Here is a 17,878-nt window from a genome sequence, read left to right on the forward strand (position 1 = left end):
GAGGTCTCACCTACAGCAAATTTTATATATATGTAAATGTTATATATATATATATATAATTGTTTTTTAAATGAGGTGGAGTCTCCCTCTGTCGCCCAGGCTGGAGTGCAGTGGCGACCTCTCAGCTCACTGCAACCTCTGCCTCCCGGGTTCAAGCTATGATCCCGCCTGAGTCTCCTGAGTAGCTGGGATTACAAACATGAGCCACCACGCCTGGCTAATTTTTGTACTTTTAGTAGAGACGGGGTTTCACCACGTTGGCCAGGCTGCTCTCAAACTCCTGGCCTCAAGTGATGTGTCTGCCTCCACTTCCCAAAGTGCTGGGATTACAGGAGTGAGCCACTGCACCTGGCCAAATATTTTTCTTTTTTAATAGAGAATCTGGAAGCCAGTAGTAGCCTTAAAAACCTAGGTCTGATTTTTGTAGAGAAAGAATTAGAATTCCAGAGAGGTCAAACAACTTGCCCAGTGCCAACAGGCCAGCTTTCCAACCTCTCAATGTGCAGCATCTTTCACTAGTCACCTCTCAGGCACGTAATCTGAGTGCCATCTTAGAGGTGTTGACTGCAAGGGCATCACTAGAACCTAATGAGGGTTTCAGATCACAGCTCTAAGGCACATTTGTAAGCCTGCTCTTTTCCATATAAAATGTAGAAGTGCACAAAATTACTCATAGTTCATCAGTGTCATCTGCCTATTCTATTTTTGGTCATGTAGTTTTTAAAAAGGATGATAATGAAAGGTAGACAGGTGACATTAAAATCCCACTAGCCTGGCACATCAGCCCAGAGTACAAATTGTCTGTCAGAATTAACTAGAGGTAAAAACATACGATGTATTAATAAGTGTATTTGTATAGTATTAGGTTAAAAGTCACATGAAAAGTAATGAATGTAATACCTTGAATGCATTTCATCAGAGGCAGAACATTAAACATTGATAAAAGTAAAGGATGCATGTGTAATCGCTAAGGTAAATTCAGACAACAATAAAGTTAAGGGAGGTAAAATTGAATTAAAAATAATCAACCTCAACTGGATAAAGTGGCTCACGCCTGTAATCCCAACACTTTGGGAGGCCAAGGTGGGTGGATCACCTGAGGTCAGGAGTTCGAGACCAGCTTGACCAACCAAGATGGTGAAACCCTGTCTCTACTAAAAACAAAAAATTAGCTGGGCATGGTGGTGCATGCCTGTAATCCCAGCTACTTGGGAGGCTGAGGCAGGAGAATCACTTGAACCCGGGAGGCAGAGGTTGCAGTGAGCCTCGATCTCGCTATTGTACTCCAGCCTGGGGAACAGGAAGGAAACTCCATTTGAAAAAAAAAAATTCTGAGTGAATAAAGGAAGTCAGAGAACAATACATACATTGGAATACTCTCATAAATTTAAAACTCAAATCCTATATGTTGTTTATGGAAATATGTATTTTTATGAAATATATATTTTTTTCTTAATTCTAAGTTTCATGAGCTGAGCAAGCCTGACATCTGAGAATGGCTCCTTTCTTGATTTTTGTAAGACCCTCGAGTGTTAGAATGTTAGCTGCCAACCTCCAACAATTTGCTTTTATCTGGCAGGGTGAACAATACATCTTTCACCATCTTGCCTGAGGCTACGTCAATTTTTCTGTTCTCTGCTATAATCTAGGTCACAGAGGTCTAGATGATCTTGATATCCCCCAGAATATCATACTGGGTCACTACATTGATAACATTATGCTGATTAGATCTGATGAGCAAGAGAAAAGTACTATAGATGTTTTAATAACAAGACAAATGCAGGCCACGGGGTAGAATATAAGCCCCACAAAAATTTAGGGACCTGCCACCTCAGCCAAGTTTCTGGAGATACAGCCCTTCCCAAGTGAAAGCAGTTTCTAACCCTTGCAGTACAACTACCACAACCACCACCACCATACAAAAAAAAAAAAAAAAGATGCCATGCTTGATAAGCCTTTGTGAATTGTGGAGGTCATTTGATATGCTACTCCGGCCCATTAAATGAGTAACCTGTAAGGCTGTGAGCTTTTACTGGGAAACAGAGAAAGAAAAAGCTCTGCAATAAGTTCAGGCTGCAGTGCAAGAGTTTGCAAAATCCCAGCAAATTAGATGAATTTAAACTTTAGCTAATAAATATGCAATGTGGTTTGGCTGTGTCCCCACCCAAATCCCACCTTGAATTGTAATAATCCCCAAGTGTCAAGGGCGGGGCCACATGGAGATAATTGAATCATGGGGATCGTTTCCCCCATACTGTTCTCCTGGTAGTGAATAAGTCTCTTTTATTCTTTTTTCCAGCCCCCCACCTGTCCCCTCTCGAATAAGTCTCATGAGATCAGATGGTTTTATAAATGGGAGTTCCCCTACACAAGCTCTCTTGCCTGCCACCATGATTGTGAGGCCTCCCCAGCCATGTGGAACTGTTGAATCCACTAAACTTCTTTTTCTTTATAAATTACCCAGTCTTGGGTATGTCTTTATTAGCCACATGAGAACCGACTAATACAATATATCACATGGAGGCTCTAGCAAGTCTCAATAAAAGAATGATAGTGCAGAGCTTCAGTGTTCTGGAGCATAGCTATGCCCTGTTAGAGACTGAATGCCTAACTGTGATGAATCCAGTGACCAGGTGACCTGAGATATCCAGAATGAACTGGGTATTATCTGGCCCATGCCACCGTAGGTTGGGCACACAGCAGCAATACATTAATAAATGTCAATGTTATATAAAACATCAGGCTGAAGTAGGTCTGGAAGGTGTATTAGTTGCATAAGCAGACTCCTTTGATACTCAATACTGTACCTGCTTCTCTTCTCACTCAGTCAACATCTATCTAGAGGCTCGTGTGGAGTTCCTTATGACCAGTTAACTGAGGGGGAGAAAAAAGATTTGGGCCTATTTTCCAGATGTTTCTGACTGATGTGCCAGCAAAGGCCAGAAAAAGACTGCTACCTTGTTACAAAGCCAACCAGCAGATAAAGGTGAAGGGAAATTCTCCTGGGAGGTAGAGCTTTGAGCAGCATATATGATTGTCTTCAGCTGGAGTGGGGAAGGGCCACATCCAAGGGAAGTGGTGAAAGGTTTGGCTGGATGGTTGAAGACTTGGAAAAAAAAACTGTGACAAGGTCTAAGAAGTATCATGAATGGACTTCTAGGATTAGAAACAAAATGTGAAGAGATTTGTGTTTTATGTCAGTGTTCACCAAAGACACTGTAGAAGAAAATTTCCATATGAGATGAACAAAATAATCCATTCTGGGGATGTCAGTCTGTGTCTTTCCCTTGCAAACCCAGTGTTTGCTCAATGGGCCCATATACAAAATCACCATGGTGGTGAGAAAGAAGGCTATGGGCTCAGCGACATGGACTTCCACTCACCAAGGCTGACCTGGGTGCCTCCGCTGTGGAAGGCTTAACATGTCGGAACAAAGTCAAAGTTAAGTCCCAGTGTGGACTAACCAACTACCTATTAGCAGGTTTCTTATATCAGACTGACCCTATCCATGGAGGGGAATGTAATTTGTTCTCACTGGGAGAGACATATTCTCCAAGTGACCTTAATGCTTTTGTCAGCACCACCAAGCACAGCCTAACGGAATACTTATTATTCACCATTATGGTATGATACACATTTTCTGTTCAAGAAACAGATTTCACAGAAGAAGTTCAGCAATGGGCTTATGCTCATGTTTTTCACAGATATTATCATGTAACTTTTCAAGAATTTAAAAGGAGGGCCAGGCACAGTGGCTCACACCTGTAGTCCTAGCACTTTGGGAGGCCAAGGTGGGTAGATCACCTGAGGTCAGGAGTTCAAGACCAGCCTGGCCAACATGGTGAAACCCCACCTTTAAAAAAAAAAAAAAAAGCCGGGCGCGGTGGCTCACGCCTGTAATCCCAGCACTTTGGGAGGCCGAGGCGGGTGGATCACGAGGTCAAGAGATTGAGACCATCCTGGTCAACATGGTGAAACACCGTCTCTACTAACAGTACAAAAAATTAGCTGGGCATGGTGGCGCGTGCCTGTAATCCCAGCTACTCAGGAGGCTGAGGCAGGAGAATTGCCTGAAACCAGGAGGCGGAGGTTGCGGTGAGCCGAGATCATGCCATTGCACTCCAGCCTGGGTAACAAGAGCGAAACTCCGTCTCAAAAAAAAAAAAAAAAAGAATTTAAATGGAGGGAATGCATTCCAATTCATTTTATGAAGTCAGCATAATAACTTGGATACCAAAACCTGACAAGACATTAAGAAAGAAAAATATGTAGCCAGGTGCAGTGGCTCACGCCTGTAATCCCAGCACTTTGGGAGGCTGAGGCAGGTGGATCATGAGGTCAGGAGATCGAGACCAGCCTGGCTAACACGGTGAAACCACATCTCTACTAAAAAATACAAAAAAAATTAGCTGGGCATGGTGACACATGCCTATAGTCCCAGCTACTCAGAAGGCTGAGGCAGGAGAATCTCTTGAACCCAGGAGGCAGAGATTGCTGTGAGCCAAAATCTTGCCACTGCACTCCAGCCTGGTTGACAGAACGAGACTCCATCTCAAAAAAAAAAAAAGAAAGAAAAAATGTAAGTCAATCTCACACACACAAAAAAACAGCAGAATATCCTAAATAAAACATTAGTAAACTACATCCAGCAGTATATTAAAAAATATATATATTACTTCAAAGTTGTGTTTATTATTGTGTTGACAAGGAGTTTTAAGAAAATAAGGAGGCTGAGTGCGGCGGCTCATGCCTGTAATCCCAGCACTTTGGGAGGCCGAGGTGGGTGGATCACCTGAGGTCTGGAGTTCGAGACCAGCCTGGCCAATATGGTGAAACCCTGTCTCTACTAAAACTACAAAAAATTAGCCAGGCATGGTGGTGGGCACCTTTAATCCCAGCTACTCAGGAGGCTGAGGCAGGAGAATCACTTGAACCGGGGGGGGCAGAGATTTCGGTGAGCTGAGATCACACCATTGCATTCCAGCCTGGGCAACAAGAGCGAAACTCCGTCTCAAATAAATAAATAAAGTAAAAATAAAGTTAAGTTTATTCTGAAACTGCAAGGTTTAATTTTTAATGATTTAATTTACCATATTTAATAAAGGGGAAAATAAATAAAGAAGATTTTTTTTTTTTTGAGATGGAGTCTCACTGTCACCCAGGCAGAGTACAGTGGCACAATCTCGGCTCACTGCAACCTCTGCCTCCCAGGTTCAAGCGATTCTCCAGCCTCAGCCTCCTGAGTAGCTGGGATTACAGGTCTGCGTCACCATGCCCAGCTAATTTTTGTGTTTTTAGTAGAGACGGGGTTTCACCATGTTGGCCAGGCTGGTCTGGAACTCCTGACCTCAAGTGATGCACCTGACTTGACCTCCCAGAGTGCTGGGATTACAGACATGAGCCACTGCACCTGGCCTAGAAAGAAACTTTTGTAAGATGATAAACAGTATACATTTTTTTCTTCTTTTTCTGAGACAGGGTCTCACACTCTCTCCCAGTCTGGAGTGCATTGGCACAATCATGGCTCACTGGAGCCTTGACTTTCCAGGCCCAAGCAGCCCTCCCACTTCAACCACCTGAGTAGCTGGGATCACAGGGGTGTGTTACCGCACTCCGGCGCCACGACATCTGGCTAATTTTTTTTTTAGACAGTCTCGCTCTGTCACCCAGGCTGGAGTGCAGTGGTGCCATCTTGGCTCACTGCAACCTCTGCCTCCTGGGTTCAAGTGATTCTTAAACCCAGGAGGGCTAATTTTTTGCATTTTTAGTAGGGATGGGGTTTCACCATGTTAGCCAGGATGACCTCAATCTCCTGACCTCGTGATCTACCCGCCTTGGCCTCCCAAAGTGCTGGGATTACAGGCCTGAGCCACTGTGCCCGGCCCTGGCTAATTTTTTTACTTTTCTGTAGAGACAGGGTCCCACTATGTTGCCCAGGCTGGTCTTTAACTCCTGGGTTCAAGTGATCATCCTGCCTTGGCCTCCCAAAGTGCTGGGATTACGGGCATGAGCCAGTGCACCCTGCCGAACTTTGTGTCCTTGATGTAGAAGCTGGTAAGAAAGAAAATAAATAAATGAGTAAATAAAAGAAAGCAGGGCCTCAAATATGAACACCTGTGTTCATAATACTCCACGGTAGCCTAAATGTGGAAACAACCCAAATGTCCACTGAATGGTTAAATAAAAAGTGATAGGCAGGGCACAGTGGCTCACCCCATAATCCCAACACTTTGGAAGACTGGGAGGGAGGATTGCTTGAGCTCAGGAGTCTAAGACCAGCCTGGGCAACATTGCAAAATCTCTATAAAATATACAAAAATTAGCTGGGTATGGTGGCATGTGCCTGCAGTCCCAGCTACTTAGGAGGCTGAGAGGATCACTTGAGCCCAAGAAGTCAAGGCTGCAGTGAGCAGTGACTGCATCATTGCACTCTAGTCTGGGCAACAAAGTGAGACCAAAAAAAAAAAAAAAAAGAGTAAATTAATAAATAATAAAATAGACCAGGTTGTTCATGCCTATAATCTCAGCACTTCGGGAGGTCAAGGTTGGTGGATCACTTGAGACCAGGAATTTGAGACCAGCTGGGCCAACATGGTGAAACACTGTCTCTACTGAAAATAAATAAATAAATAAATAAATAAATAGCCAGCCATTGTGGCGCACACCTGTAGTCCCAGCTACTAGGGAGGCTGAGGCATGAGAATCGTTTGAACCTGGGCAAGGAAGTTGCAGTGAGCTGAGATCATGCCACTGCATTCCATCTTGGGCAACAAAGAGAGACTCTGTTCCAAAAAAAATAAAATGCTGTAGATGCATATAATGGAATATTATTCAATCTTAGAAAGGAAGAAAATTCTGACATATTCTACAACATGGATGAACCTTGAAGATATTATGCTAAGTGAAACAAGCCAGACACAAAAGGACAAATATTATGTGATTCTACTTTTTTTTTTTTTTTTTTGAGATGGAGTTTCGTTCTTGTTACCCAGGCTGGAGTGCAGTGGCACAATCTCAGCTCACTGCAACCTCCACTGCCTGGGTTCAAGCAACTCTCTTGCCTCAGCCTCCCAAGTAACTGGGATTACAGGCACACACCACCATGCCAGCTAATTTTTTTGTATTTTCAGTAGAGACAGCGTTTTGCCATGTTGGCCAGGCTGGTCTCAAACTCCTGACCTCAGGTGATCCACCTGCCTTGGCCTCCCAAAGTGCTGGGATTACAGGCGTGAGCCACCACACCCAACCCGATTTCACTTCTCTTTTTGAGAATGGAGTCTCGCTCTGCTGCCCTGAGTGGCATGATCTCAATTCACTGCAACCTCCGCCTTGGGTGTTCAAGGGATTCTCCTCCTTCAGCCTCCCTAGTAGCTGGGACTACAGGTGTGTGCCACTATGCCCAGTTCATTTTTGTGTTTTTAAATAGAGACAGGGTTTCTCCATGTTGGGCAACCTGGTCTTGAACACCTGACCTCAGGTGATCTGCCCGCCTCGGTCACCCAAAGTGCTAGGATTACAGGCGTGAACCACCTCGCCAGGCCGTGTGATTCCACTTCTGTGAGCTACCCAGAATAGTCAAATTAACAGAGAGAGAACACAGAATAGTGGTTACCAAAGGCTGGAAAGCAAGTAGGGAATGGTTACTGTCTAATGTTACTGTTGAATGCATAGAGTGGGTAGAGTTTCAGTCAGGAAGATAAAAACGATTTGGAGATGGGTGGTGGTGATGACCACATGTGAATGTAATTAATGTCACTGAACTGTATTTTTTAAAATGGTTAAACTGGCCAGGTGTGGTGACTCATGCCTGTAATCCCAGCACTTTGGGAGGCTGAGGCAGGTGGGTCACCTGAGGTTGGGAGTTCGAGACCAGCCTGACCCAACGTGGAGAAATCCTGTCTCTACTAAAAATACAAAATTAGCCAGGCATGGTGGCGCATATCTGTAATCCCAGCTACTCGGGAGGCTGGGGCAGGAGAATCGTTTGAACCGGGGATATGGAGGTTGCAGTGAGCCGAGATCATACCACTGTACTCCAGCCCGGGCAGCAAGAGCAAAACTCTGTCTCAATAAAATAAAATAAAATAAAATAAAATGGTTAAACTACTACATTTCATTATAGATATTTGCCACAATTTTTTTTCAAACTGTGCATAACAGCATTACTTCTAACAGTCCCGAACTAGAACACAAATGTCTATGACAGTGGGATAGGTTGTGGTTCAACTGAAATATATACAACAGTGAGAATTTACTATTGCTATACTCAACACAAGCATGAACCTCACATACTGCTTAATGAAAGAAGCCAAATCGTATCTACAGTTACAATTCCATTTGAAAGTTCAAAGACAAGTAAAACTAATCTATGATAATGTAAATCAGGGATAGTGTTCTGATAGTGTATGTCCCTAGGGAGAAGGAAGGACTAATACTAGGAATGGTGACGGGGGCACTCTGGAGGGCTGGTAATGTTCTAGTTCTTAATCTGGGTGCTGTTATACAAGTGTTCGCTTTGTGAAAACTCACCATTTCTTTCATGCACTTTCATATGTGAATGCCATACCTCAGTTTTGAGTTTGACATGTTTATGTCTACACCTTCTTCCTAACAAGGCAAGAACTATAACATTTGTATGCTTCCTTGTTCTCCTCTACTCACCATTATGTTGATACTGTCTAAAATTATAATTCTAATTTACTGTTTTCTAAAAATATCTTTCTCTCCCTATACATATCTTACTGAGGTATCTGAACACTTATCCCCATAGCTTTTGCAATATTTTCTGGACTTTTTGTTGAGTATTTTTTCTGAAATGTTTCAATGTGAATCATTGGCAAATCTCTTTTTAAATTTTTTAAAAATTTTCTGTAACTTTAGAGGTTCAAATGGTTTTCAGTTACATGGATGAATTGCATAGTGCTGAAGTCTAGGATTTTAGTGCACCAGTCGCTGACGTCACGAATATTGTACTCAATATAGGCGCAGTGGCTCACACCTGTAATTCCAGCACTTTGGGAGGCCAAGGCGGGTGGATCGCCTGAGGTTGGGAGTTCGAGAGCAGCCTGGCCACCATGGTGAAACCCCATCTCTACTAAAAATACAAAACTTAGCCGGGCATGGTGGTAGGTGCCTGTAATCCCAGCTACTCAGGAAGCTGAGGCAGGAGAATTGCTTGAATTCGGGAAGCGGAGGTTGCAGTGAGCCAAAATGGCGCCATTGCACTCCAGCCTGGGCAACAGAGCAAGACTCTGTCTGAAAAAACAAAATGTTGTTTTTCATCCCTTCCCCATTCCCCCTTCTGAGTCTCAATATCCATTATACCACTCTGTATGCCTTTGCATACCCATAGCTTAGCTCCCATTTATAAGTGAGAACATGAGGTATCTGACTTTTTTCCCTCCGGTTCCCAAGTTTTATTAAAAAACTCATACAAAATATTCCACATAAATGAATTTTAATCCTCATCTTCTTCCTCCTATTTGTCCTAATTTGGAAGTAACATGATTCATAACTTTCTTCACTGTTAGCAACTACGTGCAACCAATTCCACAGATTATTTTTCTTCAAATATTCTTTTTTTTTTTTTCTTTTTTGAGACGGAGTTTCGCTCTTGTTACCCAGGCTGGAGTACAATGGCGCGATCTCGGCTCGCCGCAACCTCCGCCTCCTGGGTTCAAGCAATTCTCCTGCCTTAGTCTCCGGAGTAGCTGGGACCACAGGCACGCGCCACCACGCCCAGCTAATTTTTGTATTTTTAGTAGAGACGGGGTTTCACCATGTTGACTAGGATGGTCTCGATCTCTTGACCTCGTGATCCACCCGCCTCAGCCTCCCAAAGTGCTGGGATTATAGGCGTGAGCCACCGCGCCCGGCCCTTTCTTCAAATATTCTTTGGTGAGATATTTCAAATACCTTTAGGAAAAAAATCACCTTGGAAATTATGGTGATCTTGCTCTTGCTCCTATCCATGGTCACGCCGCCTCCATTGAGATTCCTGGCTTTTCCATTCACTTTGATCCCCTCTTGCAAAAACTGCTCAAACTTAGCAGCTTAGCAGCATCCATGATTCCATCCTCTACAGTGGGGGCAATTAAGAGTAAATATCAGAACTTGCTTTTTTTTTTTTTGCCCCACTTTGCCACAAGCTTTTTCATGAGTGTCATCATGGCAGTGGAAGCAGAAAGGGGTTTCTGGATTTTTTGTTTTAGTTTTTTGAGCTGAAGTCTCACTTTGTTGCCCAGGCTGGAGTACAGTGGCATGATCTTGGCTCACTGCAACCTCCACCTCCCAGGTTCAAGTAATTCTCCTTGCTTCAGCCTCCGGAGTAGCTGTGATTACAGGCACCTGCCACCACACCTAGCTAATTTTTGTATTTTTAGTAGATAGGGCATTTTCCAGTGTTGGCCAGGCTGGTCTCGAACTCCTGACCTCAGGTAATCTGCTCACCTGGGCCTCCCAAAGTGCTGGGACTGGTATCTGGTTTTCAATTCCTGAGTTACTTTACTTAGAATAACAGCCTCCAGTTCCATCCAAGTTGCTCCAAAAGACATTATTTTTTTCTTTTTGTATCGTTGAGTAGCTCTCCATGGTATATGTATACCACATTCTCTTTATCCACTCATCAGTTGATGGACACTTGGTTAATTCTGTATCTTTGCAATTGTGAATTGTGCTGCAATAAACATGTGTAGGTGTCTTTGTGATATAGTGACTTCTTTTCCTTCGGATAGAGATCCTTGGTAAATCTTAATGTTTCTATTAAGTCCTCACATTTGAATGACAATTTAGATAGATTAAAACTTTAAGTCCAGTACTTTAAATATGACATTGTTTTCCTACACCCAGTATTGCACTTGAGAAGACTGAAGTCAATCTTATTCTTGTTCCTTTATACAGTTACTGTAAAAGCTTTTAGATTTTTTTCATTTTCTTGCTACTCTTAAATTTCGGCATGTGTCTCTTATTTGGCACTCTATGGTCCTTTCAATCTATATTTTTTTCCTCCTGGGCTTCTTACCTCAATGTTGGCACACCTACTTCTGGCCTCCATCTTGCTTAAATCCGCTTTCATATTTCCTATATTCTTTTTTTTTTTTTTGCTTTCTTCTGGGGGTTTCTCAGCCTGATTTTCCAACCAATTTATTCTGCACCTGTATCTATCCTACATTTTTGTTTTTGTTTTCTTGAGACTGAGTCTCGCTGTCACCCAGGCTGGAGTGCAGTGTCACGATCTCGACTCACTGCAACCTCTGCCTCCCGGCTTCAAGCAGTTCTCTGCCTCAGCCTCCCGAGTAGCTGGGATTACAGATGGCTACCACCATTCCTGGCTTTTGGTATTTTTAGTAAAGACAGGGTTTCACCATCTTGGCCAGGCTGGTCTTGAACTCCTGGCCCTGGCCTTTTAAAGTGCTGGGATTTCAGGCATGATGTACTGCACCCAGTCTGTATCCTACTCCATTTATTATGTTATTTTAAATGTTTCATTATTTCTTATTCTTGTATCAGGTCGCTAGCATCTTTTAATGTTTACTAGTTTCATTTTAGATTCTGAAAGTCGTACATAATCCAGTTTTCTTTTGAACCAGTAGTATCTTTCAGTCATATTACTTTGCTTGTGAACTCACTAACCTGGTAGCATGAGATCTTCTGAGTGACAGTATGCACTGGAGGACTGACAGCCAACCCTCTAGTTGGTATTAAGGGTTCAAAGAGAAGGAAGGGGACAAGCCCTCATGTTAGAGGGCCCTAGCACTACAAAACCACTGCTAGTTGTTTCAATGTGTAATCCTTTAGGACAGGGCTTCTTCCTTTGAATACCCTGAGAAAAATGGCAATGAGAAAAGGCACTTCCTAGAATCTAGGGCCTACATTAACTCACTAGTTCTGTGAGTTTGAAGGCAGAGGGGTGAAGAAGTAATGCCCAAGCTAATGAGTCCTTACACCTGTTTTCTCAAAATCTTCACTCAAAAAGCTCTTGTGCTACTCTAATTTTATCTGTGAGGACACCTGCAGCAGAGATAGGGCTCACTGTTTCAGTGCTTGCTGTGAGAAAGCAGGCAAGAGCAATCAGTTTTCCCTAACAAATCTACTCAGAGCCATTCAGCCAGCCACACCCCCACAAGGAACCACTTCAAAATTGCTCCCTACGTCCCCTGGGACTTTTACCTCTTTTGATGTTTTAATTATTATGTAAACACAGTAAAAGTAAAATAAACATTCTAATCAAAATACAACAAAACTTTACATGGTTTTATTATACATTACTGTTATTGAAAGCAAACTTTATACAAAACGTTTTATACAGATACAAAAATCCTTGGCTAGGCAAAGCCATTTATGTGTGTGCATACAGAGACACACATACATACATATACACACAGTATTTTACATCATTATACATATTTATAAATACATTATTTAAATTATTTTACAATATACCAAAATGAGAGGCAATTATAAAAGCAAATAAAAAAAGGGATGAACACTTGAACTAGTCACTAAATTTAAAATGCTACAAAACAATTTTTTAAATCTAGAAAAGAAAGTCATTTCTTTAAAATATCAAAACTAAAATTTCAATACATCACTGTTTTCGTTTTAAGTTCTAACATGTTTAAAAATAAATATTTTGGCCAATAACGCATAAGTAAATCAGAATGATGACTGGAACAAGCTGAACATGCTGATGTGAAATCAGAGAGTCACCAAGTAATAACAAACATAGATTATCATCTGGTAATCAAAAAGGTGATAAATCTCCCTCTAGTGCTCATTTATAACATGAGGAATTTGAAGCTTCTGTGTAGTATGCAATATCAATTAAGACTCCCAGGAATTCGGCAACTTATCTGTAATGTAAGAAAATGCTAAAGTTATGATTCTATTTATTTTTCTGATAGGACTATCTCATAATGTGTTACCTTTTAAATGAGCTCTATTTAGACAATATTGGTGTTTAGTAAGCTGGCTTTCTCATCTTCCAATTGGTCTCAAAATTTTAAAAAAAACACTAGCTTTTGCAATCAGTTTGGTAACTATCATTATACTTTGATTGATATTGACAAAAATTTAATGAGACTACAGTACTTGTGGGGGAAAAAATCAGTTAAGAGGCAAGACAGAAGTGAAATAACCCATGATATGTGCTATCCTGCAAGCAAAGAAAATCTCAAATATCAAATTCATTAAATGGTTTTAGATTTTTGGTGAGATACGGTAGCTTATGCCTGTAATTCCAGCACTTTGGGAGGCCAAGGCAAGTGGATTGCTTGAGTCCAGGAGTTCGAGACCAGCCTGGGCAACACAGCGAAACCCTCATGTGTATTTACATTCTCTTCACAAGAAAATGGAAATCGTATTTTAAGATAACATTAAGGTTAAAAAAAGAAACTTGATTTAAATTCTTAAAGGCTGCAAAAATCTTAAAGCAGAGTTAATATAAAAGATAACCAAGCCACTTTGCCCAGAGCTTTTTAAAAAAGTTTAGAATAAGCTTCTTTTTCAAATTCCTCATTATTTAATCTTACATTCTGTTGTATGGTTTTATTTTTTTTTCTTTTGAGATGGAGTCTTGATCTGTCACTCAGGCTGTAGTGCAGGGGTGCCATCTTGGCTCACTGCAACCTCCACCTCCCAGGTTCAAGCGATTCTCCTGCCCCAGCCTCCCAAGTAGCTGGGATTACAGGCACGTGCCACCACGCCCAGCTAATTTTTCTAATTTTGGTAGAGATGGGGTTTCGTCATGTTGGCCAGGCTGGTCTCAAACTCCTGAACTCAGGTGATCTGGCCACCTTAGCCTCCCAAAGTGCTGGATTACAGGTGTGAGCCACTGCACCCAGCCACATTCTGAATTATATAAATAGAAATTTAACATCATAATTACATGAACCCAAGAGGCAGAGTTTGCAGTGAGCTGAGATCTTGCCACTGCACTCCAACCTGGGCAACAAAGTGAGACTCCATCTCAAATTAAAAAAAAAAGAAAAGAAATTTAATGTTGGCCAGGTGCGGTGACTCACGCTTGTAATCCCAGCACTTTGAAGGCCTAGGCGGGCGGATCACCTGAGGTCAGCAGTTTGAGACCAAGCTGGCCAACATGGTGAAACCCCGTCTCTTAAAAAAAAATTTAATGTCATAGTAAACTACTAAACATATTTTGAAGAGCTCACTAGCACTGTGCTGTATGTCCAAATCTAGTTGCTTTTTTTTTCTTTCTGAGAGACAGTCTCACTGTCACTCAGGCTGGAGTGCAATGGCGCAATCTTGGCGCTCACCACAACCTCCACTTAGCAGGTTCAAGTGATTTCATGCCTCAGTCTCCCAAATAGCTGAGATTATAGACACGTGCCACCATGCCCAGCTAATTTTTGTATTTTTTTGTAGAGAAGGGTTTCATCATGTTGGCCAGGCTGGTATAGAACTCCTGGCCTCAAGTGATCCGCCCACCTTGGCTCCCAAAATGCTGAGATTACAGGCGTGAGCCACTGTCCATGGCTCTCTATGTCCAAATATAGTTTCTATTCAGATTTAATTCAAAAACTTCATTTAATTTAAAATTGAATGTTTTGGATTCAAATAATTAGGACTACAAATCAATTAAAAATATAGTGATATGTTAAATATCTTTAAAATTTTGCTTACATAAAAATCCAAAATATTTAAGCAACTGGCTGACATCTTACAGAAAAAAACCTGCTGGTAATTTATTTATTTAATTAGTTTTTAGAGACTCACTATATTGCCCAGGCTAGAGTGTATTGCTTATTCACAGGCACAATCCTAGTACCCTACCCTCAGATTTTCTGGGCTCAAGCGATCTTTCTGCCTCAGCCTCCCAAGTAGCTAGGACTACAGGTGGTCACCACCACACCCAGCATTCTGCTGATAATTTAGATATTATTGCCTTAATAAACCTGTATGTACAAGATGACTTGTACGAGAAGTACAAAACCTGAGGAAACATGTCTGTGAACATTATTAACAATTTAATATGGTAAATCATGTCATCAGTTTAGATGACAAGAGACTTTATAAATATGTTTTGTATTTTAATTAGCACTAATTAAAAAATGTGAGAAATATTAAATTACCATGACAACATAGACTTTTCTGCTTATGAACCACATACTGCAATTCAAGAATGTTTGGTTTTATATTTATCTATAAAATTTTTTTAGTAATCAAATGGATTTCCCCCCACCTTAGACTCATCAGCAATCAGAGGGTTGAGGAGAGATGCCATGCTGATCTGAACTGCAGCAGGCTTCACTCTGAGCACGTCCCTGTGGATGAGGTCACCTTAGATGCCTGCTCGAGCAACCATCCTCCAACCTGTGACTGAGGCAGGAACTCAACTGGATGTCTCTCACCCACTATTCACATCTTCAATGACTAACCAGCCATTCACTGCACAACTACAGTGTCAAACATTTATTTTACTAGTCTCCTGTAGTGTAACCATTAACTACCTGCATTTTGACTTTTCAAAGAGCTTCATTAGCTGCTGGAATCTTTCTGAGACCTGAAAATTTAAAAATCAGTGTTAATTGTAAATACCTCAGTAATCTTTTTCATCTTTGAAGAATACTTTCATAAGACAGCTAAAGACAGAAAGTTACCTTCAATAATAAAGAGATGAAGTAATGTTTAGAAAATTATCTTCATGGCTGGGCACAGTGGCTCACACCTGTAATCCCAGCACTTTGGGAGGCTGAGGTGGGCGGATTACCTCAGGTCAGGAGTTCGAGACCAACCTGACCAACATGGAGAAACCCCTTCTCTACTAAAAATACAAAATTAGGTGGGCATGGTGGCACATGCCTGTAATCCCAGCTCAGGAGGCTGAGGCAGGAAAATCGCTTGAACCTGGGAGGCGGAGGTTGCGGTGAGCCAAGATCACACCATTGCACTCCAGCCTGGGCAAGAAAAGCAAAACTCTGTCTAAAAACAGAAAAAAATAAAAGAAAAATATCTTCATATACTAAAGGTGATTATTAGTTAACTTTTCAATATTAAACTTTTGTTTTTAAGGAGACAGAGTCTAGCTGTGTCACCTAGGCTGGAGTGCAGTGTCAAGAGCATAGCTTACTGTAACCTGGGCTCAAGCAATCCTCCCAGGTCGGCCTTCCAAAGGACTGGGATTACAAGCATTATTATTTCTTAAACAAGCAAACATCAGTTTACAAAATAAACAGGATTTTCCCAGTCATACTTCTTCCACAATCACCAAGTTTTTAACAGTCCTACACTGAGCCATGCTTTTAAAGAGGCTGGCTAATAAATACCTACATATTCTAACACTCAAAAAGTAAATCTAAGCCAGCTCAGGAGTTCAGATCTAGCCTAGGCACTGTAGTGAGACTCTATCTCTTAAAAACATTTTCTTCACGCCTATAGTCTCAGCACTTTGGGAGCCCAAGGCAAAAAGATTACATGAGGCTAGGAGTTCAACACCAGCCTGGCCAATGTAGCAAAACTCTGTCTCTACAGTAATCTACTAAAAATATAAAAAATTAGCTGGGTGTGGTGGCACACACCTGTAATCCTGGCTACTTGGGTGGCTGAGGCACAAGAATCACTTGAACCCAGGAGGTGGAGGTTGCAGTGAGCCAAGATCATGCCACTGCACTCCAGCAGGGGCAACAAAGTGAGACTCTAGCTCAAAAAAAAAAAAAAAAGAAAACTACTAACTTGAATTCAAAAAGAAAAAAATTCAATCTAAGCATTTATTTACTTTTATTTGTCTGAAACAGGGTCTCACTCTGTCTCAGGCTAGTGTGCAGTGGCATGATCATGGCTCACTACATCCTCAACCTCCTGAGCTCAAGCAATACATTTGCCTCAGCCTCCTGAGTAGCTGAGACTACAGGTACATGTCACCATGCCCTGCTAATTTTTTTGTTTTTTGTAGAGACATGGTCTCACTCTATTGGCCAGGCTGGTCGTGAACTCCTGGGCTCAGGTGATCCTCCCTCCTCAGCCTCCCGAGTAGCTGAGACCACAGGTGCACACCACAGCATCCACTAATTTTTTAAAATTTTTCTATAGAGGCAGGGGTCTTAATATATTGCCTGGATGGTCTCGAACTCCTGGTTGCAAGGGATCCTCCCACCCTGGCTGTGCTGGGATTATAGGTGTGAGCTGCCACACCCAGCATAAATCTTAAGTACTTAGAGTAGCAACATCTGTGAACCAATAGAGATGTAAAAATTGGGTAGTTACCTGATTTGGATTTTTATCCAACTTGGCAGCTAAATATGTAAATGTTTTAAATGATGGCCCTCTTTTCTGACACTCCAGTAAAATTTCCCGGTCATCATTTCTGAGGAGGAAAAATCTGTATTTAGTTTTTGTACATAATAGTAGGAAGGTAATAAAAGTCCCACTGCTTAAAGTCCACCAATCATGGAAATTTAAACCCATAGGAAAAAGGAAAAGTGTATATACAGAAATAATGACAATGGGTATCTCTGAGAAATAAGATTTAGATGATTTTACTCTATGAACTCATGTAATCTACAACAAGTGTACTGATTTATTTTCCTAAAGACAAAATTAAAGTTCTTTTTTTTTTAAATTCTACCTTTAATGTACACACTAAAAAACTTAGGGCCCAAAGATGGTCACAGACATAATAAGCAGAAGAACCAGAACTAAAATAGAATCCACATCTTCTAATTCCCAGACCTCTGCTTTTTCTAAATACTCTGACCAAATGTGTGTTTAATACAATTGCTGAGATTTTATACGGCCATCTGCAAAGTTATATGAAATGGGGATTTGAAGACTGTGGAATTTGAGGACCATGAAAACTGATCACCAGTTTTCACAAAACTTGGCTTCTCATTAAGCATTCTAGTCAAGTATGTCTACCTCT

General features: G+C 41.5%; 1 protein-coding gene across 8 annotated transcripts in view; it reads right to left on the reverse strand.

The window, feature by feature from the left end:
- Positions 1-12,231: 12,231 nt before the first annotated feature.
- The window catches only part of CASP8AP2 (caspase 8 associated protein 2), a 29,825-nt gene continuing 24,178 nt past the window's right edge, over positions 12,232-17,878 (reverse strand). For 6 of the 8 annotated variants that reach the window (XM_021665536.2, XM_021665535.2, XM_064360835.1 and 3 more), the window contains 3 exons: positions 17,224-17,323; positions 15,471-15,523; positions 12,232-12,851 (listed from right to left, as the gene is read on the reverse strand). In XM_021665536.2, the coding sequence (XP_021521211.1) occupies positions 12,848-12,851; positions 15,471-15,523; positions 17,224-17,323 (157 nt within the window). In that variant the 3' untranslated portion in view covers positions 12,232-12,847. Of the gene's footprint in view, positions 12,852-15,202; positions 15,524-17,223; positions 17,324-17,878 lie in introns of all 8 variants that reach the window. The other 2 variants (XR_010336664.1, XM_064360838.1) reach the window with 2 other exon arrangements.

The sequence above is a fragment of the Aotus nancymaae genome, unplaced genomic scaffold (assembly GCF_030222135.1).
Source record: "Aotus nancymaae isolate 86718 unplaced genomic scaffold, 86718_ANA_hifiasm-v0.15.2.pri h1tg000040l, whole genome shotgun sequence".
NCBI classification, from domain to species: domain Eukaryota; kingdom Metazoa; phylum Chordata; class Mammalia; order Primates; family Aotidae; genus Aotus; species Aotus nancymaae.